We start from the raw sequence: 27,791 nt of genomic DNA on the forward strand, positions 1-27,791 counted from the left end.
CGCCAGCACCAGCCCTGCTGCCCAGGAGGCCACCGCCAGCACCAGCCCTGCTGCACAAGAGGCCACCGCCAGCACCAGCCCCGCTGGGACAGACAGGACCGCCAACACCAGCCCCGCTGGGACAGACAGGACTGCCAGCACCAGACCCGCTGGGCCATGAAGGACCACCAGCAGCCGAGTCACTGGCAAGGACACCGCCGCCACAAGCACCACTGAACAGGACACCGCCGCAACAAGCACCGCTTAACAGGACACCGATGCAGCAAGCACCGCTGCCAAGGACACCGCCGCAACAAGCACCGCTGGCCCATGAGCGCCAAGGGCACTGACGCTACTGAGTCCGTCACGAGCAGGATGAAGCACCCTGGGCACAAAGCCCCCTCCAGAACCAGTGGAGCAAGTTATCCACTACCTCTGTCCTTGGCAGGATGAAGCACTCTGGGCACAAGCCCCCTCCAGAACCAGTGGAGAGATACATCCACTACCTCTGTCCTTGGCAGGGTGAAGCACTCTGGGCACAAGGCCCCCTCCAGAACCAGTGGAGAAAGGCATCCACGACCTCTGTCCTTGGCAGGATGAAGCACTCTAGGCACAAGGCCTCCTCCAGAACCAGTGGAGAAAGGAATCCACTACCTCTGTCCTTGGCAGGATGAAGCACTCTGGGCACAAAGCCCCCTCCAGAACCAGTGGAGAAGGCATCCACTACCTCTGTCCTTGGCAGGATGAAGCACTCTGGGCACAAGCCCCCTCCAGAACCAGTGAAGAAAGGCATCCACTACCTCTGTCCTTGGCAGGATGAAGCACTCTGGGCACAAAGCCCCCTCCAGAACCAGTGGAGAGATACATTCACTACCTCTGTCCTTGGCAGGATGAAGCACTCTGGGCACAAGGGCCCCTCCAGAACCAGTGGAGAAAGTCATCCACCTGAGAGACTGTGGCTTTGCACTTCCCAGGATATGGCAGTGGGCAACCCACCCACTGTAGAGACTTGAGAGACTGTGGCTTTGCACTCCCCAGGATATGGCAGTGGGTAACCCACCCACTGTAGAGACTTGAGAGACTGTGGCTTTGCACTCCCCAGGATATGGCAGTGGGCAACCCACCCACTGTAGAGACTTGAGAGACTGTGGCTTTGCACTCCCCAGGATTGAACAGTGGGAAACCCACCCACTGTAGAGACTTGAGAGACTGTGGCTTTGCACTCCCCAGGATTGAACAGTGGGAATGTGGCCCTTTCGTGGATTTGGCGTTGTGCACTCAATTGGTTGAGGTGTCCTCCCTTTCCCTTCCCCCTGAGGTGCCTGTTTTATTGCTATCTGATGCCCCTGCAGTGTTCTCTCCGTCATGGTCGGGGATTGAGTGTGGGCCTCGCCCATTCCGTGTGGGCCCAGTGTTCCACGGACTTCAATGGAGCACTACCTGGACTACTATTCTTGGTGTAAATATTTGTTTGTGGTGTATATATATTTTTGCGTCCTGGATTTTAATAGATAAAATTGGTTACACTCATTTGCTTTTGTCTTTGCATTTTTTGGGGGAGTTTGGGGGGTGTAACTGTATTGTATGATGCTGTATTAGTGTGTGCGTTGTAGTGGGTGAGGGTGGGGGTGTTGCGTGTGTGTGTCCCTGTTTTTTCCCTACCCTGTGTCGTAGGTGCAGTACTTACCGTTGTCTCTGCCGCCAGCGTACGTGCTCCTGGTAGAGGAGCAAGAAGATGAGGGCTGGCAGGATGTGGAGCTCGGGTTCCATGGCGTCCGGATTCCTCATGGAGTGAGTAGAGGTGAGCATTTTCCCTTCGGAGACCTGTTTCCGCTGTGTTTTTGTCCACGGTGAATCCGCCCCGGAAAAGGTGGCGGATTGGTAGGTTGTGATACTGTGGCTGGTACATTGTCCTCCACCTGTCTGTTGGCGGTGACCGCCAAGCTGTTTGTTTGTACCGTCGTGGCTGTCGGAGTGTTTAAGTGGCTGTCTTTGTTGGCGGTTTCCGCCATGGTCGTAATTCCATTTTTTTTACCGCCGGCCTGTTGGCGGTCTTACCGCCGCTTTAACACCATCCGCCAAGGTTGTAATGACCACCTTGCTCCTTTGTGATGATGCAGATTTATTATTTTTGATTGGTATTACCAGAGAGTTACCTGTACAGCTGTGAAGTGTGTGCTTTTAAAGAGCAGTTATGAAAATAATTGCACTATGCACAGTCTGGGTATTACTAAAAATCTTTATTTTGGAAGACCTTTTTTTATCTTAAACCTTTTTGCGTATTTTATAGCAGCCTGCCTTCTACTGTGTATAATGCAAGTTTAAAATAACAACTTACATATTCACAGTTCTTTATGTCAAAAACTGGTACCTCATAGAATTAAACATGCACAAAACCACTGCACCAATCTGGGATGAATTCTGTGTCTTTCTGGTTACATGCACTGACAGGGCCGGCTTTAGAGGGGTGAGATTGGTGCGGCTGCACTGGGTGCTGACCTGGGGGCGGAAGCTGACCTCAGAGGAGAAGGTGCTGTGCTTAGCAATGACTTACAATTTAAAAGCACATGCTGCAGAGTTCCTTGTGCCTCCAGCTGACAGACAACAATAAAGATGTCAAGATAACACTTGTGATTCATGTTCCAGACAGAGATGGGAGTTTTGTCCAGAGGCAGTTTTGACTCACCAAAAGGGTTAATATGACGGCTGCAAAGAAAAAATCTATATTTTATGTGGCTAGGTGAGTGGATGGGTAAAGCTAGTCTTTACGAGAGCTTTAGATCAAATGTATGTGAGAGTGGGGCCTATTGAGAGATGAGGGGCACGGTTGCCGGCGGGGGGGGGGGGGGGGGTATGGAAGGAAAGATTGTTGCACAGGGCACCACCACTGCTAAGACCAGCCCTTTGCATAGACCTCTAGAGTGCACTAACATGGAGAGGTTACATAATGTAAAATAGTGCATTTCACACTGATTAACTTAACTTGCATTCATTTTTCATTTAAGCTGTGCTTTATTTTATAAGTTGTTACCTGAAGGTGAGACTCCGAAAGAAGTTGTAGAATATTTTGTTTTTTTCCCCAGACACGTCTTTGACCCCGGCCCCATTTGCGCGCAGCATTACTGTCCCCATACTTTGTATAATGCACTTCGACCACTGCCCTCTCTTCCTAGCAGATCCCACCTTCCCCTGATGGGGGCAGCACTGCTCGGTTTTCCAGCTCTTTGTGGTTCTCTCTCTCGCTTCTCCTTGTTTGTGTCTGTTGTTGGATCCGGATGTGTTGCTAGGCCGTAGACGCCTCTGACCTCAACATGGGTATCTGTCCACATTCCCCCGCATCCTGACAGCGGTGCCCTGTCCCCGAGCCGGGAGCTCCTCGCGGCTCCCAGTGCCGCACCCGGCACCCTTGGCTTTAGTGTTGGCACTGGTCTCCAGCCGCCCCTACCCCATTATTTTCTCTTACCACGGTCACACTGCCCCTGAACCCTTCAACGCGCTCATGCTTTGAGCATCCGCCGGCGGAGTTAAAGCCACAAGCCCCGCTCCCTCCATCCTTGCTCCCGCGCTCACCGCTGCTCCGGAGGTTCTCCCCTGCCGCTGTGGTGTGTTGGTCACCGGTCTACCTCTCCGGGTGTCTCTCCCTGTATGTTCATAAACCTTGCACCTGTCCTATGCCGCTTGTCAGCTCTCGTCCCCCGCCGTACCCCAGACACGTGTCCTGAGCCCCCTGTTTAATGCTGGCACAGGACGCGCCGGTTTCGGAGCACCCCCGATCCTGCTTTCTTGGGGGGATCAGTGGCTCCCGGTGTCTTGTTTTTGTTCTTTAGTGTCTTGGGCACCCACCTGGGGTGTGGCTCGCCAGTGTTCACTCCCTTTGGTATGCCTGCGCCCTTTCTCCCGCTCACTGGAGGGAGCCTGATTCCCTTCCGCAGCGAGGTGAACCTCCGCCCTCAATGTCACCCCCTGTGGCTGCTTCACCTGTCCTACTCTTGGGCGCCTACTTATCCACCTAACGCCCTGAGGGTCTGATACACCTGCCACTGATGCCTGTCGCCCTCACCCGGTGCAGCCCTTCTCTGGTATCAGTGATTACGCTGCAGTGTACCCACCAGGCTGATTTGATTGGCTTTTTGCTCGAGAAGCTACGCAAGGTATAATTTTGCCCCTTTACTTACCCTCGGTCCTTCCCCACCCCACAGCATATGCCCGCCATCAAACCCTCTGTGCCTCTGGCATGAGCAGCACCTTGCTGTGGTGTATCGTCTACTGTCCCGTCATCCAACCTTAGACCACGTAAGGCCACTAATCCCTGGCTTGCCCCCTACACCTGCCTCCCCCACCGGGATGAGCGGCTTCTCGCTGGGGGAGCTGTGCTGGCTCTTCTGCTGCCCACCCTGCCCCAAACGGATTGCCGCCAAATTGGCCTTCGTGCCACCTGAGCCCACGTACACGGTGCGTGAAGAGGAGGGCCCGGGCGAGGTCTGCTCTCTGGAGCTGTCCCCACGCGCGGACTGGCCTTACTCGGCCCAGGAGTTGGCCGCCCTGGAGGTGAGCCGGGCTCGCACGACCCGTGGGAGCCGCCTGGGCCTCCTGCTGGTGCGCTGCGCCCCCGGGGCCCGCTACACCTTGCTCTACTCGCATGGCAACGCCGTGGACCTGGGTCAAATGTGTGGCTTCTACATCGGCCTGGGCTCCCGGATAAACTGCAACGTCTTCAGCTACGACTACTCTGGCTACGGGGCCAGCAGTGGCCGGCCTTCCGAGGAGAACCTGTATGCGGACATGGAGGCAGCATGGGGGGCGCTGAGGGAGAGGTGAGGGACTCTACTGATTTCACCCCAACAAGTCGCCCGCAGTATACCTCCACATACAGATGAGAATTTGAAATCAGTGTAAAATGTATATTCGTAAGCGTCCCTGATAGCAGGGCATGTGTTGTATAGGTTATTGCCAAATATCAGTTTCAGAATGTCCTAAAATGTGTGGATTACAAATCTGGTTGTGTTTGTCCGCTCGAGTTCAGCAATTCTTGCTAGGGCCATACAATAACCTGACTAGAACTTTTGGTATAGGTAGGTAGGTTTCTTCGACACTGGCGGGTGCAGAACTGGGCTCCGTTTACAAGGTGAATATCACCGGTGGAAGATGGAGCCTTGGGGACGCTGCATGCCTTTGGCATGGGCTCAGACCTGGAGAAACTCAGCTGGTCCAGCGAGGTACCTTCCTGACGTAACACGACAACACTGTGGAAGCTCATTAGGAGAGTGCCATGCAAGGCTTGATGGTTCACGCTGCTGAAGTCAGTGGATAAGTAGGCAGAGGTGAAGTCGCCCCGGATCAGAAAACGGTGTCAGTGTTTTAGAAGGTCGCTGTGTCTAAACTGCGAGGTGTCCTGAATCCAGTCATAGGGCGTTGTACTTGATCTAGTGATGTTTATCCCTCAAGCGTCGAGTTTGCATCTAGTGACCTCACCCGCCCTTCTTTATCCATTATTTAACCTCTTTTTTTTATAGAAAATTTATGTATTTGGGGCTGTCTACAAAGAACAGTGTTTTGCGTATATTTATTGATATAGAAAAGAGACCACTGTTTTCTTTCATCATGCATGTATAGTGGACATGAAGTGCCTTAATGCAGTGGCTTTTGTGAAGTGACTGTGCTGTATTGTTTTTATTGTTTTACTTTTAACTCCAGGTATATAGAGAAAGGACTATTGTTTAACAACATTTTTTTCGAAGAATGTCTTTTTGTGCAGATTAAACAATTTCATTTCAAACTCAGTCTCGTGAACAGCAGAGTTTAAAAATGTGCCCATTACGTTGTTGGTGGGTTTGGGTACTCAGTAAGTCATTATATATGCACTGTCATTCATCTTTGTACTGATGCATCCATCCATTCATCCATGCACTGACTCATTCTTGCATCCACACTCTGACACAACCACAGTGAAACACACAAAAACTCAACAACATATGTAAGATAAATTAAAAGAATACAAGTAGAGAAAATATAACATGCTGGTGTCAAAACACGGTAGGCATTAACTCATGCTTTTCACCATAAGTAAGCAAGGCAGGCTTACTTTTTCCTAACTTCATTTTAAACCGATCATACCCAAGTAATATTACATCGCTTTTCCCAGAGAACCTGTGTGGCCCCTTGCCTTTACCAGTGGATTAGCACTATACAACACAGGCCTACTTAAGTGTGCATTTGCTGGCAACCATCAGAAATACATTTATAAAATTATAAATATGTACAAAATTCCCGTCGGCAAAACAATATACTAATCCTTTCAGTACGGCCTACCAAGAATCATCATAGTGAAATTCTACTCCCTGCATTTGTCGGAGTGCATGACCAACACAAAAACCGTTGCCCACTATGGTAATCTGTGAGATTATTTGTAACAAAATGGCTTGTGACATACTGTGATAACAATCCACTGTTAATGGCCTGTTGGTTTTGTAATATGCCTTTAATAATAAATAATCCACACATATAAAGTTTCATAATAAACTGATTAGATTTATTGCATCTGGCATAACACTTCCTTGCCCTCAAGTCAAGCCTATAAAAGCCCATAACCAACTCATGCCTACCTTACTAAGTGTAAGCTCGTCCCCAGGACAACCATACCACATATACAGTTGTAAAAGTACAAATATATACAAAATTACAGTTCGCTAAGCAAGATTCTGTCACTCCTAGGAGGGCCTAACGAGAATTTTATTTACACAGTTTGTCACATTGGGTCACCAACACCAAAACAAGTGTCTACTACAGTAATCTGTGAGACTCCATGTAACAAAATACCTATCTGAAGGCTTTAACATGGAGTAATTACAATCCACAATTAGATGCCTATGGACTTTAACATATGCCTTTTACACTAAATACGTCTGACCTAGTGCCTTTTCTGTAATATTCCATAGTAGATAGATCAGGTATATATCCATGATCATTGTCTTGCCACCGTAACCAACTCTTTCTTGCTGTATCAGAAATAGTCTTAGTCACAAGCCAAAAAGTGTGAGACAAGCAGCTGTTTTAGTGGAAGGATACATATTGATCCCCAACATGTGGGTGGATCCCATGTCCCTGTCTCTGTACTACTATGAAAGCTCTTTTTTGTTGATCACATAAGGTCAGGTGACTGTTGCACTGTGAAGCCAGTCCTAAACATCCCTCTATATTAATGTAGATCTAGACATCCCATACTGCTCTCAAAATAAAAAACTGCACTCTGGAATTCAAAGTTAATGTTGGAAAAGGAGGGTGCTGGCACTTTAATACATGTCTTATGACTGCCCTCCCCTGTCTGTGCTGTTGCCAGAGAAAAATAAACCCTGTAAGTTATCTAGTTATTCAAGACACCTAAATAGCATTACAATGTTGTGTGTGCATGCCCTTGGAGGTTAAAGCTCAGGGAGCCATACTGCTGCGGACTCGGCAGCTAGGTAAATAAAGAAAATAATCACAGCTGCATGGAAGGGAACCACTCTTTTCTGTGGAAATACACACTTCTGCTCAATCAAATGATGTACTTCCAGTTACAAACATGTTGGTGGAGCCAGAACCTTTCTCTGTAATACTCCTGAAAGCTATTTTTTAAGGTTGATCACATTACATCTGGTGACAGCTATGCTGTCAAGGTAGACCTAAAGAGTGGTCGGTGGATTGCTTGAATAAATTAAAGTCTCCAGTATTCACTGTGACCTGCATTCCTTTCAGTCGTTTGTGAGTTTGTCAGTTTATAATCTACATGTGCCCAAAATACCAGTTGCCGTAAAGCCAGTCCTAGATTCTTGAGGTGCCCAAAGACCTGTTGGGGCATTTTAATGCCATAGACCCTTACTATGCACTTAACAGTCAGTGTGAATAGGTGAAAACCAAAGTCACCTGTGCTTGGTCATTGAGCTTCACCTAATAATTCCTAGGGTCAATCATTAGACAATCTTAGGATGACCACCAGATTCTAGGGCAATAAAAAACACAGTCTGAAGTCTTGAAATTTCTACTTACAAATCATTGAAGTAAAGTTTGTTAATGTAATTGGTTCAGTAGAGCCCAAAAATATGAAAACACCCAGAGTGCGTTAGGCTATCATACACAAGTCTAGGACTGGAAATAGGATCTATAATGACCTGGAGGGAAGTGGTCAGCCTAGTCGAGCTGCATCAGGTTCATTAGGCCCAGCTTGTGTTAAAGCTCATCCTTCCTTGGCGTTGATTGAACGTCATAGCTTGGGTCGAGTATAATGGCCTATAATTAGTGAAGAATCTTATACAAACAGTTGGTCTTGCTCAAGCATTTGAACACTGTCAATGTTCTTCAGTTTATAAGAAATCTAGCCATAGTTGTTCCCAAAATTTGATAATTTGACTACATTTGTACCTTACATGTATTTGCATTAATTTACTAATGGAAGATTCTAATTACAAATAGGACCACCAGGGTGTCTATTAATGAAACAAGCTGTGACAGTGTGCTTGTGGCATTAATATACATCATGAGGGTGTGCCCTTAAAAAAAATGAGTCAAGCTTTACAAAATTTGGAACTCTTTGCCCCTTCAGCTGAGTACTAACCTTGATACACTTTCTAAATGTTTCTAGAAATGCAAAGGTTGGCCTTCCACTCTCCTTGGCACTAAGGACTGAGCCAGTGTGCCAACTCAAATCAGAAGAACAGTTGTACTGCAACCATTATCCAACCCACTGAGTCTCAGCTAGATGTGTTTAGGAAATCATTAATCACATCAAATGTTACAGGGACAACTAGTGGAACCTCAAACCCTTTTTCATTAAGGAAAACCACACTCAAACAAACATTGGTCAAGATAATAGGCCTCTCCTCTGTGCAAAAGCTGTTGGCGTTGCCAATGTCTTTCCGCCATGTTGTACAGCAGCATGACCGTGCAGTATAGCTTAAAGGTAGAAGAAAAGCACAATAAGGCAGCCAGCGCTGGCCGCATCATCATTATGCTTTTTTTCTAATGGCAGCTGGGGGCAGGGCAAATCAAACAACCGGCACTAGTTAGGGGGTGGAAGCAACACTGATGGCAGGTGGTGGTAGGCAGTGTTAAAAGTAACACTGACAAAGGGGAGAAAGCACTCAACGCACAACTACAAAATTTCATCGAGGCCAACAACTCCCTGGAGAGCTCCCAGTCCAGATTCCACAGCACGGAGATAGCCCTCCTGGCAGCCACCGACAACATCCAACCACTCCTAGACCGCGGCCACACCGCAGCGCTCATACTCCTCGACCTCTCAATAGCCTTTGACACGGGCTCTCTCAGCACACTACGCACCAGACTCCACGACATAGGAATCCGTGGAAGAGCCCTTGAATGGATCCACTCCTTCCTCTCCTGGAGGACTCAGAGGGTCAGACTCTTGCCCTACACCTACACACTCACAGGAGTCAACTGCAGAGTCTCCCAAAGATTTTCACTGAGTCCCACACTGTTCAACATGTATATGGCCCCTCTCACAGCCATCATCGTAAGCCATGGAATGAACATCCTGTCATATGCCGATGACACACAACTCCTCATTTCCCTCACCGAAGACCCGGACACGGCCAAAAGGAACTTCCACTCAGGAATGAAAGCTGTCACCACCTGGATGAGAGGAAGCTGCCTCAAGCTCAACTCAGACAAGACTGAGCTCATCATCTTCGGAAACGCCACTTGGGATGGCGTCTGGTGGCCCACATCCCTCAGCTCCCCCCTTGAACTGACTGAGCATGCACCATCCTTGACTCATCCCTATCCATGACCTGCCAGGTAAACTCAGTTGCCTCCTCCAGCTGGCACACACTCCGCAAACTTCTGAAAATCACCCACACCTTAGTCACAAGCAAGCTCGACTACGGCAACGCCCTCTATGCTGGCTCCTCGACTAGAAACATCAAAAAACTACAACTCATCTAGAATGCTGCTGACCGATTCATCCTGGACTTCCCACCCGAGAACATATCTTCCAACACCCGAGGACCCTCCACTGGCTCCCAGTCGAGAAACGAATCACCTTCAAGCTACTGACCCACACGTACAAGGCCATATACAACACAGGACCAGCCTACCTGAACCACTGTGTCTCCTTCCACACCCCGCCAGATCCCTCTGCTCTGCCCAGCTGGCCCTGGCCACCATCCCTTGCACTCATAAAACCACCGCTGGAGGGCGATCCATCATCTACATTGCAGCAAAGAGCGGGAGCAACCTCCTCCCTGCACAGCAAACATAGCCCATTGCTCACCATCTTCAGAAAGAACTTCAAGATATGGCTCTTTGGATGAGGCCACCTACCCTCCCCCCAGCACCTTGAGACCCTCACGGGTAAGTAGCTGCACGTTACAAAAACTGATTGATTGATTTATTGAAAGGGCGACTGGAGGGGGTAAAAGCATGATGGACAACTGGGGGTGGGAGGTAGTAAAAGGAGAATGGACAACGGGAGCAGGTAAAAGCAACATGGATCACGGAGGGGTGGGAAGGTTAAAAAAAAAAAAATAACCAAACATGGATAAGGGGGAAAAAGCAACACAAATAAGGGGGGAAGTCAACAATGGGCAACCAACGACAGGGGAATAATAACAAAAAATAGTACTTCAATCCCAAGGCAAGTAGCAGCGGAATGACAACAATCAAAGACCATCCATCTGTAATACTTGGTCCATGTTCTCGGGGAAAGAGGAACTGAAGCTGGCAGGCGCTGCCCAAATAGGAGACAGAAATTAAGAATGACACTGAAGCCAATGAATGGTAAGCAAAGGGAAGGCTGCAAGACCCTTGTTGTATCCAATATTTCCCTCAAGTGAGAGCGCATGCACTGTCCCAGGTCAGACCTAAAAACATTAGAACACCTAGGATACGTTTTAAATAGTTATTTTAAAACTAAACTAGCGGACACAATATGGATTGTAACCACAAGGATGACGGGTAATATGGCAGCAGCAATTCTTACCAGAAGCATGAATAATAGATGACACTTCAACATTATTGCGTTATTATTACATAGCATTCATACCATCTTTCTGCTACTTCTAAGCACTAGTCTAATTCTAGAACTGTTTATTAGTATGAGAGATGGTGCACACCTCTTTGAAACATGACGCTCAGTGTTTAAGGAAACAGCAGGGTCTGTTCTTGCCTCACAAAGGCAGCAGCACAGATAACTTGGCGCATGAAGGCGAAGTGCCTCCTTTTCTGGTAGCTTTCAGTTGGAACCGGAGATATGATGTATAACCTATCCCAGTGTCGCCTGGTGTAAAGACTCGGCTGTGTCTTTCACTTTCTGTGCTTAACTTAATTAACATAATCTCTTAATAGGCTTTATTATCACACTCCAGACCAAAAACATATAAACCATAAGTGTGTTACGTGAATCTTGTTTCAGAGTTCTTCTTAATTGTTTAGCACATGGAACTCGAACAAGGGAACGCCCAGGATAGCAGTACCCAATATTCATGACAACCTCTCCACTGTCCCATTCAGGGAGGATCTCAAAAGCTCCTCTGTAGGCCCCGAACTCTGCCCTACTCTAGTTAATCTCGATTTTCCACTTGCACTGCTTAATCTGTAAAAACAAGGGACAGTAACTCCAGGAAGCCCTGAAGTATCTAAATCCAAGAATGACTGAAACTGATTGCTTGCAAGACACCACTTTTCAGATTGAAATGTGTTTACTTTATTATATCAAAAGTGCACTGAGTGTCTACGGCAAATATCTGCCTTTATTCTCCAATTTATATTGGAATCCTGCTAGGGCAGGACCTCCATTCTTGTGTGATTGATAAAATGAGTGCCTTTGGGGTGAGTACAGCTGGCACCTGTTAATTACGGTTCTACTGTTGAGGCTGATGTGCGCTGGTTGTGCAAACCTTCATTGGTGCTTTCAGTAGGCGATCATTATTCACAAGCTGCAATGGAAAGGTTGTTTGAAACTGAATGACTCACTTCAGTGAAGATCAGTACAATACGTTGTAAGTCACAACTGCACACTTTGTGCTGCTCAGATTTAACAGCTGAGTGGCAAATGCATTGGGTCTTTGTGTTTTGTTGTTTTAATTTCCAATGTCAAGTAGTTGTGCCCTCAGGCAAAGGAGCGGTGCCCTGCTGCAGTGTACTCTATGAATTCAGAATATTCCGTTAAACTATTCACCTCGTAATAAAACATACGGGTAACACTTGGATGTTGCACATGTATGTTTTACTATCTCATACTCCTGCATTGAACGTTGAAGCAGGCCCTAACAGTTCCAGCTATACCTTGCCCTCCGATGGGGGATTGTCAAGACCCACGTTGTAGTAGTCGCCTTTTACTGTGCACGGCGGCATAGAAGCTATCTGAGCTCTGCTATAAAGCGCTTCGACGCCTCGTCAGGGGTAGTAAGCGCTATAAAAATACTATTACAATACAATATACGCATGTTGCTGGGAGGTTGTGATCTCTGGGCAAGTTGCAAAGAACCATCCTTTGCCCTCTAAACCTTTGTCCACACCATGGTGCTGACAAACACTGTCGTCTTGGCACTCGGAAGTATGATTTAGTTGTGTTCCTGTGCTTGCGAGACTGAAAGCCTCGCATACCTTGGGATCACCCTATAATTGGTGACGTTCAGCTTCAGGTTATTTTAAAGCCTCTGGTTACTAGAGTCATACTCCTTCCACATGGGAATGTGTGAAGGAAAGGTACAGTTTGCAATGTGAGAACAGATGAATGCATGACAAATATTTTCGAAACACAAATCTTGCACTAAAAACTCGGTTTGGGAGTGAGAGAAAAAAGAAAATGGGAACAAAAGAAATTACAAACAGGTTCATTTAAAATTCATTGAAAACTGCCTTGTTTATATGCTTATGTAAACAAAAGGATGAGGTCTTAATTCCTTAATAAAAATCCCATGGTCTGCAATGGTTTACACTACGAGTGGTAGTTGATGAAATCCTTTCCAGAACAACATTCTGAGGCCATTCTTCCGTATATGACTTTAAAAAACGCATACCGATTGCCCTAACTTGCGAAGAGGACCTGCAGAGACTGTGCAGGAGCCTGCTTCATGATATAGGAGTGCGGGGGCACCAATGTCAGTTTTAGCCTTATGGACCAAACATTGCACAGGCTGACTGTGCTGTTTATCCGTGACCACAGTGATGTCATCAAACTAGTAAAGTCCAGGAGCCAGCCTCGTGGCTGTGTACTGGATCATTGCGATATGGAGAGAAGTTTTGCAGACGGACCCAGGTAACAAGCATTGACACAGTCAAGCCTGGGGTGGATGAATGCTACCACTATCATGGCACGAAATTCATACTAGAATACGGGGACCTTTTGATAAGTTTCAATGTATATGAATATGCTGAAATTACCGAACTGATCTGTGTTTCAAGAGAGAGTAGCCTATCAATTTAAAAGTCTAGATTTTTCATAATATTAACAGGTATAGGTGTTAACCCTACGTCTGGCCAGAGGCTATCACTCCAGAGACCGTAGTGGCGACAGATCAGAAACTCTGTTTTTTTCAGCATTTAATTTAAATTTGGTTTTGCTGAGCCCAGACTGAATAACAGAAAGGAACGGATTATAAAATGATATCTCTTTCATAGGTCGGTTGAAGCAGAAAATGAGGCAGATATCCCCAAAGCAGGATGCTTGACTGACAGCCATGTTTGTTGTGGTGAGCACATTGGCCACACTTAGAACAGAACAACGGGCAACTCAAGGTGACTGGGTCTCGCCATATTTGGTATCAGTTTATGTAATTTGGGCTCTGTGAGGTGTAATGTGCTCTCCTATTTAAAGAATGATGTGTTGTGAGCGGTCTGTTTGTCAGAGAAAATGAACTGTATTTATTGGCCTGAATGAATGTGGTGTGTACCTAGTTGCTGGCTGGACGGAGTATCCGAGGTAATTCACCATATTATTGAAGAATGTGTCTTTCAAATTAGGTATATAATGTATTTATACTGACTACTAACTGTGTGCAGAGAGATTGTAAAGACGATTCTGACAGATTCTGCCCTTGACCTCTGTGAATAACTAGTTCAGGAACAGAATACCGGGGATCAAGGACCTCATGGCACTAAAGTGTCCCCCAAGCCAGTACCTGGAGAGGGCCGCAAAAGCAGAATGATTGGGGAATGAATTCCTTATTGAGCCCGTGGTGGGAATGACCTCTCCGGTCCCTGCAGGTCAGATGCATAAACATCTGCGGATGAGGAGAAGCAGGGACATCCAGTGAGTAGGGCAACCTTTAATAGGCTATGACGGAAGCATCCCCCAGAGTGTTGGCTAGTGGCACCTCATTAAACTCCGTTTCCAAGGGACTTACTAGATTCGCACCTGTCCCCTGGAGTGTTGCCCTGAAGGATTGTAGTGTTTCACAGGAGAATGAATTGCACACTCTTCCCAGGAAGCTGGACTCCCTCCCCCACCATCAGCTCTACATCTAGTGTTCCATTATGCGCTGTTGCATTCCCAATGGGGTTCTGCATAAAAGTGTGGGGTATTCTCTACTGAGTAACAAAATGATGCATTTGCCAGAAATCCTTTGTACTTTCACATTTCTGCATTTTGGGTTACTATAGAATGACCGTGAGTTTACACCCTGGATTTGTTCACTGTAGTAGTTTTGTTTATGTTAAAACGAAGTGTGGTGTACTCCAACTTTACATGTGAATAGAGCCCCTAGAGGGCTGTCATCCTAAATCCAGTAGAGTGGTAGCATGTGATGGGTGTATACTGTTTGAATGTTAGGGGAGGCAGCTGGATGAATACTCAGCATTTTGTCCTCCTTGAATGGGGGAGCCATTAGTGTGTTGGGTCACTAAACATAGCCTCAACATTGAAGCATTTTATGAACAATAATAAAAAGTAGCATCCAGTTTGGATCAAGTCAACCCCACCCCAACAAAGCCATGAAAGCAAAGTTGCTTGAAGTTAATTCAGTGGTTGGTTCAACTCCTATCGCAGTGTCTTGGTGGGAATGTTTGTAAATAGTAAGATCAGCTGCTACGTTATCATATGAGGATTGGTCCAGGAGATATGCCTCTTATCTTGTCGCACTGTTACCAGCAACAACTCCTTCTACCCTTCTGGGTAGGGACTGGATTAAGTATTGCTATCATAGCACTTGTTCGTTTTTTTTTTTTTTTTTTTTTTTTTTAGAGCAGTGTCTGCCATCAGAACCCTCAACTCTTTAGACTCCAGTGTTTCGGACATAAGACATACTCAAACACTGAAATGTTGCAAGCTCCTTTGAAGACAGTGGAGTGTCAAAGGACCAGTAATGGCTGGTATAGACCTTCTTTTCCAACAATAAGATGCTTGTGTTTTTGTTTTTCTCTATTTAATTCTAGCTTCGAGTGGTTGAATGCTCTAACAGCAATGTAGCCCCCATGCTTGTTTCAGACTCAGCCACAGTATAACTGTTGGTAATAGACTAAAAAAAAGTGGCTACCATCCTCTCATGTTGTGCTCTTCCCTGGCCAGCCCCGATGAGCTGGAGGGGACCTTTCCATATGCCCACCGTATAGCATCTTAGAATTAATATTGTAGTCTCCTGGGAATCTTGCTTGTGTGTAAATAAAAGATATGGTGGTGTAATGTTCGCCCATAACAGCTTATGCTGCTGGGCACGGTCCCAGATCTAACTGTAAAATTCTTCACAAATGCCATTTGTGCCAGGGTTACAGCTTGCCTTTGCGTTATGGTTAACCTCATTGATACACCACAGCTTCTACATGGTTCTTCTCATCAAGTGCCAGGGTATGCATCTAAGCCAGGTATAGCCCACCACTTTAGTCAGATACACAACTAAATTAACCTGTGCTCACCCTCTGATAGCTTGGCGCAGAACAGTCAGACTTAAGAGGCAATGTGTAAAATAATTGTGCAACATGCAGGTAATAACTACAATGAGACACCATGAAAAAAAACAGAAAGCTCCACACAGGATTGTAAAAAATAGACATGTTTTTATAATTGCAAAAGGGATTATGATCAAGTTGACAAAGATCCACTTAGTAAATCACTAGAGGCTATTCTCAAATTCTGTCAGGAAAAAGCAGTGCTCTAATTATTATAAGTTCACTTCGGGTGAGAAAGGAATGTGCAGTCCCTCTTAGGAAGGCTTGATCCGACAAAGAGCCTTGTTGCACCCACAGTCCACGTAGGTTGCAGAAGCAATTCAGTGCAGACCGGAAGATAACAGTGGGCCACAAAAAAAGGGGAGTACGGGGTTGTTTATAAAGTAGGGGGGTCAGTAGTGTACTAATTGTGACGCTAGACCACTCGTAGTCCTCAACTAGAGGTGAAAATTGGGTGGGCTGTGTAGTGGTGTTCGGTCTGGGGGGAAGGAGAGGAGCTGGGTAAAAAACAAGGAAAGGAAAGTTTCCTTTACGGACTAGGTGGTCTCACACACTATATAGTGTCATGCTTCATCATATGACCACCTAGCCCCACCCAGGTAGGACAGTGCCACCTGGGCGGACTCGACCTCACTGTTAAAAGAACAGGAGGGAGTGCGTAAATTAATCTTATTCCTGGAAATAGGGATCCAGCTATGCTAGGGAAATAAAAACACCTACTCAGGTACCCGGGTAACTTTAATGGGGGTCCTGTGTGGTGTGGTTAAAAAGGATGGGGAACCAGTGTGAGAGCAATGACTCACAAGGTCACCTGTCTAAAATGGGGTAGCCATTGATTTTTAGGGATACTGATTTTTCGAAAGCCAGTACCTCCGGGGGCATTTGCCCTGCCGGGGGACAGAAAGTAGACTTGGGACGTAGTCCCGTGTTCTGTGTGGGAGTGTCATATTCCTTCCCAAGGAAGAAGGTCTTTAGGCGGATCTTACGGAACAGGCCCGCTAGTTCTGTTCTAGTTCTGAATAAGTCAACCTTCGGGGTAGGTACAAAGTTCAAACCTTTGTTTAATGCTAGAGTTTCGGTTTGGCTCAAACTCCGGTTGCTTAGATTGATGATGTTGCTTGTCTTTTCAGGGGCCAGTTTCACTTTGTCTTGCTGGTCCCTGGGACGGAATCCCTGTGTAGTGGATTTTCCAAAGCATCCTCTTTTGGGCGCCACTGTACCTCTTTTCTCCTCCCCCTGTCCCTCCCGTGACCTCTGTCTAAAAAAGGCGGCGGGGGTTCGGAAAAGGACCATTGGGCTGGGTGTTGCAGGTAGGGTGCTTGATATTGTTGAGGAGGGCCATATTGATTTGGCCAACCCCATTGTTGGTTAAAATAAGGCGGGTAAAGGGGAGGTGCCGGTGGAAAGTTCCATCCTCCTCGACGTTGCCCACGCCGCCCACGGCGATGTCGTATGTTTCCTGAAGAGTTACTGTCACTGTCTGAGCTGATATTGCCCCCGGATGAGGTGTCAGAAGTGTTGGTGGAATTCTTTGCTACATAATCAGGTTTAGTGTAGGGATATATCCTTTCCAGGGAAAAACGATTCAGATCTTTTTGGAATTTGGCTATTTTTTGCTGGGTTAGGTATTCTTTATATTCATTCATGTTTTTGTTTACCTCCTCCAGTTTCTTTTTGAAGGAGAGAATACTCACACCTGACTTCAGGTTGTTCTCACTGGTTTTTATCTGGACCAGTAGGGTTTCAGATAGCCTAGTGGCTGTTTTTATAATTAATATCAGCCAATCTCGAGTGCATTTCCATGCTATAAGTGACCAATCTTTACGAAACTCAAAGTCGTCAAGGAATATGCGGGGCTCATTAGTGACGAGTAGTCCGTTTGGTGCAGAGTTACTACGGAGGTATTCCGTGAGAACAGCTCCATGTAGTATAGTCTTAACTTGGGAGCGTTTTAATTCCACTAGGGTGTCCCAGTCCCCCAGTTGGGACAAACTTTTTGACAAAGCCGTGTCCCCAAGAAGTGAAGGGGCTGCGAGGATAGCTGATACTTCCTCGTTATTGAAGGAGAGACCATCTGCCATGGTGTGGGTGGGGGGAAGAGAAGGGAGGAGGGAAAAAGGATCTAATTGTAGAAGACAGAAGCGGGAACCGAAGTTCTAAGGGACGCAGACGAGATAAGGGTGCTCACTGGGAGACAGCAAGCTACGACTCTCACAATCGAGAGATAAGGATAAGAAAGCTCTCGCAGCCGGGCGGCTGCTCTACTATCACATTACACAAGGGAGAGCGGATGGGAGCAAGGGGAAAAAACCAAACCGTACTCGACTCCCACATAAACACAATCACAAAAAAAGGGGAGTACGGGGTTGTTTATAAAGTAGGGGGGTCAGTAGTGTACTAATTGTGACGCTAGACCACTCGTAGTCCTCAACTAGAGGTGAAAATTGGGTGGGCTGTGTAGTGGTGTTCGGTCTGGGGGGAAGGAGAGGAGCTGGGGAAAAAACAAGGAAAGGAAAGTTTCCTTTACGGACTAGGTGGTCTCACACACTATATAGTGTCATGCTTCATCATATGACCACCTAGCCCCACCCAGGTAGGACAGTGCCACCTGGGCGGACTCGACCTCACTGTTAAAAGAACAGGAGGGAGTGCGTAAATTAATCTCTAATCTCTAAACTCTAGCATTAAACAAAGGTTTGAACTTTGTACCTACCCCGAAGGTTGACTTATTCAGAACTAGAACAGAACTAGCGGGCCTGTTCCGTAAGATCCGCCTAAAGACCTTCTTCCTTGGGAAGGAATATGACACTCCCACACAGAACACGGGACTACGTCCCAAGTCTACTTTCTGTCCCCCGGCAGGGCAAATGCCCCCGGAGGTACTGGCTTTCGAAAAATCAGTATCCCTAAAAATCAATGGCTACCCCATTTTAGACAGGTGACCTTGTGAGTCATTGCTCTCACACTGGTTCCCCATCCTTTTTAACCACACCACACAGGACCCCCATTAAAGTTACCCGGGTACCTGAGTAGGTGTTTTTATTTCCCTAGCATAGCTGGATCCCTATTTCCAGGAATAAGATTAATTTACGCACTCCCTCCTGTTCTTTTAACAGTGAGGTCGAGTCCGCCCAGGTGGCACTGTCCTACCTGGGTGGGGCTAGGTGGTCATATGATGAAGCATGACACTATATAGTGTGTGAGACCACCTAGTCCGTAAAGGAAACTTTCCTTTCCTTGTTTTTTCCCCAGCTCCTCTCCTTCCCCCCAGACCGAACACCACTACACAGCCCACCCAATTTTCACCTCTAGTTGAGGACTACGAGTGGTCTAGCGTCACAATTAGTACACTACTGACCCCCCTACTTTATAAACAACCCCGTACTCCCCTTTTTTTGTGATTGTGTTTATGTGGGAGTCGAGTACGGTTTGGTTTTTTCCCCTTGCTCCCATCCGCTCTCCCTTGTGTAATGTGATAGTAGAGCAGCCGCCCGGCTGCGAGAGCTTTCTTATCCTTATCTCTCGATTGTGAGAGTCGTAGCTTGCTGTCTCCCAGTGAGCACCCTTATCTCGTCTGCGTCCCTTAGAACTTCGGTTCCCGCTTCTGTCTTCTACAATTAGATCCTTTTTCCCTCATCCCTTCTCTTCCCCCCACCCACACCATGGCAGATGGTCTCTCCTTCAATGACGAGGAAGTATCAGCTATCCTCGCAGCCCCTTCACTTCTTGGGGACACGGCTTTGTCAAAAAGTTTGTCCCAACTGGGGGACTGGGACACCCTAGTGGAATTAAAACGCTCCCAAGTTAAGACTGTACTACATGGAGCTGTTCTCACGGAATACCTCCGTAGTAACTCTGCACCAAACGGACTACTCGTCACTAATGAGCCCCGCATATTCCTTGACGACTTTGAGTTTCGTAAAGATTGGTCACTTATAGCATGGAAATGCACTCGAGATTGGCTGATATTAATTATAAAAACAGCCACTAGGCTATCTGAAACCCTACTGGTCCAGATAAAAACCAGTGAGAACAACCTGAAGTCAGGTGTGAGTATTCTCTCCTTCAAAAAAAAACTGGAGGAGGTAAACAAAAACATGAATGAATATAAAGAATACCTAACCCAGCAAAAAATAGCCAAATTCCAAAAAGATCTGAATCGTTTTTCCCTGGAAAGGATATATCCCTACACTAAACCTGATTATGTAGCAAAGAATTCCACCAACACTTCTGACACCTCATCCGGGGGCAATATCAGCTCAGACAGTGACAGTAACTCTTCAGGAAACATACGACATCGCCGTGGGCGGCGTGGGCAACGTCGAGGAGGATGGAACTTTCCACCGGCACCTCCCCTTTACCCGCCTTATTTTAACCAACAATGGGGTTGGCCAAATCAATATGGCCCTCCTCAACAATATCAAGCACCCTACCTGCAACACCCAGCCCAATGGTCCTTTTCCGAACCCCCGCCGCCTTTTTTAGACAGAGGTCACGGGAGGGACAGGGGGAGGAGAAAAGAGGTACAGTGGCGCCCAAAAGAGGATGCTTTGGAAAATCCACTACACAGGGATTCCGTCCCAGGGACCAGCAAGACAAAGTGAAACTGGCCCCTGAAAAGACAAGCAACATCATCAATCTAAGCAACCAGAGTTTGAGCCAAACCGAAACTCTAGCATTAAACAAAGGTTTGAACTTTGTACCTACCCCGAAGGTTGACTTATTCAGAACTAGAACAGAACTAGCGGGCCTGTTCCGTAAGATCCGCCTAAAGACCTTCTTCCTTGGGAAGGAATATGACACTCCCACACAGAACACGGGACTACGTCCCAAGTCTACTTTCTGTCCCCCGGCAGGGCAAATGCCCCCGGAGGTACTGGCTTTCGAAAAATCAGTATCCCTAAAAATCAATGGCTACCCCATTTTAGACAGGTGACCTTGTGAGTCATTGCTCTCACACTGGTTCCCCATCCTTTTTAACCACACCACACAGGACCCCCATTAAAGTTACCCGGGTACCTGAGTAGGTGTTTTTATTTCCCTAGCATAGCTGGATCCCTATTTCCAGGAATAAGATTAATTTACGCACTCCCTCCTGTTCTTTTAACAGTGAGGTCGAGTCCGCCCAGGTGGCACTGTCCTACCTGGGTGGGGCTAGGTGGTCATATGATGAAGCATGACACTATATAGTGTGTGAGACCACCTAGTCCGTAAAGGAAACTTTCCTTTCCTTGTTTTTTCCCCAGCTCCTCTCCTTCCCCCCAGACCGAACACCACTACACAGCCCACCCAATTTTCACCTCTAGTTGAGGACTACGAGTGGTCTAGCGTCACAATTAGTACACTACTGACCCCCCTACTTTATAAACAACCCCGTACTCCCCTTTTTTGTGATTGTGTTTATGTGGGAGTCGAGTACGGTTTGGTTTTTTCCCCTTGCTCCCATCCGCTCTCCCTTGTGTAATGTGATAACAGTGGGCCAACAGTGACCACCCCGAGGGCCCCCCCTACACTCAGCACCTCCAGTGTCCTGAGGCTGATGGCCAATTTAAAGAATCTGCGGCACAGGGGTGGCTCCAGTGGTAGCTGAGGGACCCACATCGCTGACGGGAGGGGCCGCGCTGGGAGATTCCTGAAGGGAGGCAGTCGTTAGATCCTGCCTGTTGTGCTGGGGGATTCCTGAAGGGAGGCAGTTATTGCATCCTGCCTGCTCTGCAGAAGGGGCTATGCTGTGGGGTCTCCTTGATGCGGCTTCACTCAGGCTGGATGGCTGGTCATCGCTGAGAGGGAAGCAGTCTACTACCAAGCAAGGAGGCCGCTACGCTGAATCTTCTGGCAAACCATTCTCAGCGCAGTGAGTCTGGCAGGAGGCTCCTGATTCTCTCAGAGCGGAGCGCCGGGATTATTTTAAGCTTTAACTTAGCAGGGGTGAAAAAGTTAAGACTGGAAGCGAGGTCTTTGATGGCCCTGAGACCTCAAGAGAACAGGGGGAAGGCCAGCAATCCCTTGGAGTCACTTCTGGAGGTGTCTTTTAGGTCCTTCTTTCATGGCAGAGGTCTGCAGGCAGCAGTCCGGCACAGCAAAGCAGGGCAGCAGTTCCTGGGAACAGATAGGCACAGCAGTGTGGCAGTCCTTCTAGTGTCACAGCCTGTACTCCGCAGAGTTTCTTACAGGTCCAGTAGTGCCTCTCTGAGTGGATCAAGAGACCCAGTACTTATACTGACAAGTGCCTTTTATGTTGGGGTGACTACAAAAGAGTTCTTGTGAAGTGCACAGGACCCCCTTTCTGCTCAGCTTTGGCTCCAGACTGCCAGTGGGAGTTAATCAGCCTCTTTGTGTGGACTCTAGTCACTACCCTTTGAAATTTAAGTGTGAGCCCTTCCCAAACTTCTCCCCAGGAAGACCCATTAGTATGCAGATGTAGCTTAGTACCTTGTGTTATGGGTGTCTGAAGGGAATGCACAAGTATAGCTGTCACCTAGCCTAAGCCAGACATATATTGGAGATAGGCTGTAGGCACACAGGGCAGAGTCAGAGAAATGCCCACTTTCTAAAACTGGCATTTCTAAAATCAGAAATTACAACTTAAAGATTTTATAAGGAATTCCCAGTGCTGGCCTATGAGAGGGACATGCCTCACAATAATGAAAAATGACTTTAGAAGATTTCCATGACTAGGACACAAATCCTGCCTTTTCACTCACATGGCACCCTTCCCTATAGGCTACCTAGGGCCTACCATAGGGGTGACATATGTAAGAAAAGGGGAGTTCTGGGATTGGCAAGAGGCTTTAGATGAAAAGTCTGGTTGGCAGTGAGATTGCACACACAGGCTGTGCAGGGGCACACCTGAGACGTTTACAGAGTTACATAAGTGGAAGGTATAATCAGTGCTGCAGGCCCACTATTTGCATTTAATGTATATGGACTGGGTATATGGTATACTACTCCTACAAGAGACTTACCTGTAAATTGAATATGCCAATTGTGGATACACCAATGTATCCATGTTTTAGAGGAGAAGCGCATGGGCTTCAGGACTGATTAGCAGTGGTAAAGTGCTCAGAGTCCTAAGGCCAAAGATATAGCAACAAATCGGGAAATAAAGGCAAAAAATCTGTGATAAGACCACTCTAAAGATGTCGGCTCTAACAATCGTTATGAAAGTCAGAATCAGCCATGAATGACCACCCACTACAACCACTTTTTCTTTCTCTGTTCCTCTGCAAAAGTCACCTTTTAATTACAAAGCCACTTGTCTCAAATTCCATGTTTGAGCATTTAACAATTGTACCCACTTTATTCCAGTTGCCTCCTGACGCTATCAATCTGTATGATCCCTTGTGTTTTGGCAGTCCGTGACCCAACTTCCCAGGTTTGACTTTCACACAATAACCTACAGACTTGTTTTTTGTGCCACATGTGTGTATCTTTCATTCTCACTACTTCCTACTGACTTGACATCGCAAATTCACACTGGGACCAGTTTTGTCCCTGGGAACCCACTCTTTTCTCAAAAGGTGACTTTCCTACCAAGGAATTTACTGTGGTACGGTGTGCCGACAACATCTCATTTAGAGCTTCTTGCATATTCAGCTTTTAACTTATTGCCATCTCCATGGTTCCTTTAACTAATCTATTTATCCTCTTCACATGGCCATTACCTTGGGGATTGTGTAAAGGAGTGTGGATGTGTTTGATACCACAACCTCACAAAAACTCCCTCATCTTCCCTGACTTTAGTTGTGTACCAATTTTCTGTTACTAGATGTGAAGGAATCCCATCTTTGTTGCCAAAAATGGTGTATTTGATAATGCAGTCGCTTCAAAGATATTCAAGTACCTTATTGTTAACAACCCTGTGATGCTCTTACAGTCCAGGCAACACGGCTCCAGCTTATCCCAAGAGTTCCAAAGTAAACAGAGAGGGAACTAGAAAACATATTATCTAGGTATCATTACATGACAACTTTTGCTGAATTAAAGTTTTGACATTGGTACTGTTACGTGAGCTTCTAGAAGACTGAAGGTCCAAGGGTGCCTCCCACTCTGGTGGTAGTGGGTCGAGAGAGCCCAGTGTTTCCAGAGGTTAGGTTTGGAAACGTTTCTATGGTAATAAGGTGTCTCCAGATGAGTTTTGAAAATAGGTACCCCCATCCGCTATTGTCCCTAAGTGACTAGGTGTGATCCACCTAGTTTGGCACCTTGCGAGAGGGGACAGGGCATCTGGCAAGCTCTTGGAAAATGTGCACCAAGGAAGACAACACCCCATTAATGCAAAGAAAACCTCCAACTTTCGTGATTGAATACTCGGTTAAGTATAAACAGAAGTGCATGACTCTCCCCACTGGGAAGGACTGCAGAATACAGCACATATATTCCTATTTACACTTTCACCGTGTCTGGTAAGCAGAGGGCACTCCAGTACAGCACTGCATCAGTGAGCCCACCTGCTGAGCACGTTTTAGAAAGTGCCAAGGTATGCTGGTGTACGTCCCACTGCTGTGGAATGAAGCAATACCACTGCTGGAGGCAGAACAATGGGGAAGAAATTCTGCATAACATGGTGGATGAAAGATAGAGGTTTCTCACCCACTACCCCCTGAGACTGCACAGCAGAGTGGATGTCACTAGATGGAATCACCGTGCCATCTGAGAAAGACCTTTCCCTTCCCCACACACTTTTAAGCAGTGTCACTGAAGACGTTTGAGGGGTACCCAGGGACCAGAAAAGAAACCCCAGCAGCAGGTATTCTTTTTCCGAAGGTCCTCCCAGTAATATATGCGCGGCCCTCTTCCGGGGAGTGTCGGATTCTGAGGGGTGGGGGAAGGTGCTGATCAGAGGTTCTGGAAGAGAACGCCTACTTCCTCCCAGAATGATCACAGTAATGCCACCCACACCACCCAACTTTGGAAGCCAATGGTGGCATGTAAACAACAAGGTATTTCTGAGACTTGCTCCCTAACTCAAAGCTAGATTGGTAAGGCAGCTTACCTAGGAGCCTACAGTGGCGAACTTCGGGGTTCTCCCTTCCAGAGGGATCAACCAGAGCATACTCTCAAACTCTTGAGCCTGGCTTTTGCAAGGGATATGCAGCACATGGTGCATAGTACCTGGACTGCGCAAGACCAGAAGCAATCACTGAGCTTCCTGGTCTGGCCCTGGGGCCAGCGAGCAAACCACAGCCCTCGGCAAGAGCCACCATCCTCAAAGTTTTTCACAAGTATTTCAGGGCAGCTGACGTGGTCGGATGTGCAAAGATGTCCAACATATGTCCAGGTGGGCCAGTGCATGCTAGATTACCAGACTAGCCACTGACGAAATGAAGTGAATTTGGATGCATCCATAAAGGGACTTGGTTTCCTGGATCTATTTTGTAAAACACATGAGTTAAAGCACCACACCGCCTAGAAGTATTTGTGGATCAATGCCATTATACGAAGATGCACGCAGCAAACCATAAATGATGAGCACTTAATAAATGTACACGACAATAAAATATTATTCAGAAGTCCGAGTAAGACGTGTTTAGTTCAGAGTTAATAAATGCATTTTAAGTTTGTTTATGACAGTCTGTTGTGAGTATAATATGGTGTTTTTAAGTTTGGTTTCTGGTTTTTGTAGGTTTATTTAAACGCCTGCAAGTTTATTTATGATGATGTTCTTATTGTTTATTGCAGTTTGTGTAACGTTTATTTGGGTTAGTTGTGTGGGTATGTGTGTTTTAAAATGCGGCCTTTCTCCCTTTACTCTGAGATTGACAAAGCAGTCATTTTATCTAAATGAAAAGTAAACACTGGCAACAGCTGTTGTTAATATAAACCAAACCACAAATCTGTAATGTTGTGTATTGGGCGCTTGTTGCGCTTGCAATTTAGGCTACAGAGACTGACCATAAAGATGTGCTGAGTAAGACAATCCTGGGAACCGCAGAAACTGGGAAACAGCACCTTCCTCTTCTGTCTTGGGGTGCTGTGTATCTCATTGGGCTATGGTGCTGTGCAGGTCCTTCACTGTCGTATGCTGGTAATCCTGCTGGTGTCACCATATTTTGGCATCCTTGGTTTACTCTGTGCTTGCATCCCTGTGTGCCTTCTATATTACATTTATTACACTGTCCCACTGTTTGTATGATCTTGTTCACGCTTCTCCAACGAGTAGTTCGAGAGGGTGGTCGTTGGTGGGGGGCACCAGCACTTATTTTTGGGGCCGGCACTTATATTTTTTTTGCATCAGGCATTTACTGTGAGCAAAAGACACTAACAGGAAAGATGAATGATGAGAAAGATGGAAACTGTCACAAAGGGAGATAGCAGAAAGCTGCAAGAGTGAGCTGAAGGGGCAGGGAGTTGCTGTAATATGATGAAAGAGGTCCGAGATGGCATTAGGATTACGCTGCATCAGTATTCTGAGTTTGCACTTTTAATTGCAGCACCCACATGATTCAGAAGAGAGATTTGGGCATCGGCACGTTTTTATTTACAAAATAACCACTGCCTGCAGATAGCTGTCCAGCTATCTGGAAGTAGCTCTCTAGTATGCAGACCTGTCTACTAAATTTGAAGATTTTGCCTGGTTAAATTGTTGTATACATTTTAATGTCAAATACACACTTTTCAATTTTGGGTTACATATGTATCTTTTTATAACTTATCAAATTATGTTTGGAGAAAAATGGATTTTCAAAATATATTTTAAGCTGACATTTGAGCCTTAAATCATACAGTATTACTAATTTTACCTTGGTGCCAGGTGCACTGCTGCTATAGTTGTCATGTATTACCCATGTAGAGGCATTCCAAATTGAAAAAGCCCTTTTACATGACCACTGCCAACCCTGCTTAATACACTGAGGTGATCACTGCTGGGAATCCTGTATGGGGCGGCCACTAATATAATTTTGTCTTATGTGGTATCTATTGTAACACTAATATTAGTAGCTCGGTATGATGTTTATTGAACCTAAATAGGTCTTGTTACAGAGAAGGTTGGAGACCCTTGGTTTAGTGGCACTTCAGTGATGTGTATCCCATGATGTCTTTGGTGATCTATTCACTAATGTAGTGCTCTTGCATGCTGCGCCCCTAGGATTTCCCAATGTGCTCTGCACTCCTTTTGAGTTTTTGGCCAAGATTACAAATTGTGCAGAACACCATGGCTTGTTTACCACAGCTGGTAAATACCACATTAATCATCATTATCCTCTTGTCATGTGTGTTAGTCAGAGCCATGCAAGGAGCCCATAAAAAAACCCAAAAAGGACCTTCTATTCATACTGCACTCCGTTTTTGCATTTTCAAGAGTCTTCATTTGGTTTTCTTTTAGAAACAATGTAGCATTTCTCTGAAAAACAACACAATCCATCTACAAGAGAGACAATGCATATATATATATATATATATATATATATCATAGCCCACATGTCCTCATTCTGGATACTTCTTTATTCTGACCAACCACCTCTATTATTCTTCACTAAATATTCAAATGGTTTAAATGACCTTCACTTAAAACAGAAGTCTTCAGACTGTGGGGCATGTCACTCTTAGGGTCTGTGACTGTACCTCCCCCACCCCCAAAGCACAAATGTATGAACAATTACTTGAAGAGGGCCTGGATGCAAGACCTTTCCCTTTCGCACACAGCACGACAAGGTGTTTTTCCCGACTGTCTTCACTTACATGCAGAGGTTAAAATGCCTAAGAAAAGAATGGGAAATGTGATTCTGAATGTTGTGGTAGTAAGGTTGAAGGTGACTATAAAAAGTACAAAATATTCTGTATTTTTCTTGTTTTTATGCCTTCAGGAAACATCATATAAAATAACTCACAAACCTTAAATGAAAAATGAATGCAAGTTAAACCAATGGGTTGGAAATGTTACGGATGTGATAAAAATGCAATTGGTTTATGTGATCACTGAAGATGTCTCT

At 46.2% G+C, this 27,791-nt stretch overlaps 1 protein-coding gene across 1 annotated transcript in view; it reads left to right on the forward strand.

Moving 5' to 3' along the window:
- The first annotated feature begins 3,230 nt into the window (after positions 1-3,230).
- The window catches only part of ABHD17C (abhydrolase domain containing 17C, depalmitoylase), a 90,453-nt gene continuing 65,892 nt past the window's right edge, over positions 3,231-27,791 (forward strand). Inside the window, exon 1 of the mRNA XM_069222997.1 lies at positions 3,231-4,793. Within this exon, the coding sequence (XP_069079098.1) occupies positions 4,324-4,793 (470 nt within the window). The 5' untranslated portion in view covers positions 3,231-4,323. The remainder of the gene's footprint in view (positions 4,794-27,791) is intronic.

The sequence above is a fragment of the Pleurodeles waltl genome, chromosome 3_1 (assembly GCF_031143425.1).
Source record: "Pleurodeles waltl isolate 20211129_DDA chromosome 3_1, aPleWal1.hap1.20221129, whole genome shotgun sequence".
Lineage (NCBI taxonomy): Eukaryota > Metazoa > Chordata > Amphibia > Caudata > Salamandridae > Pleurodeles > Pleurodeles waltl.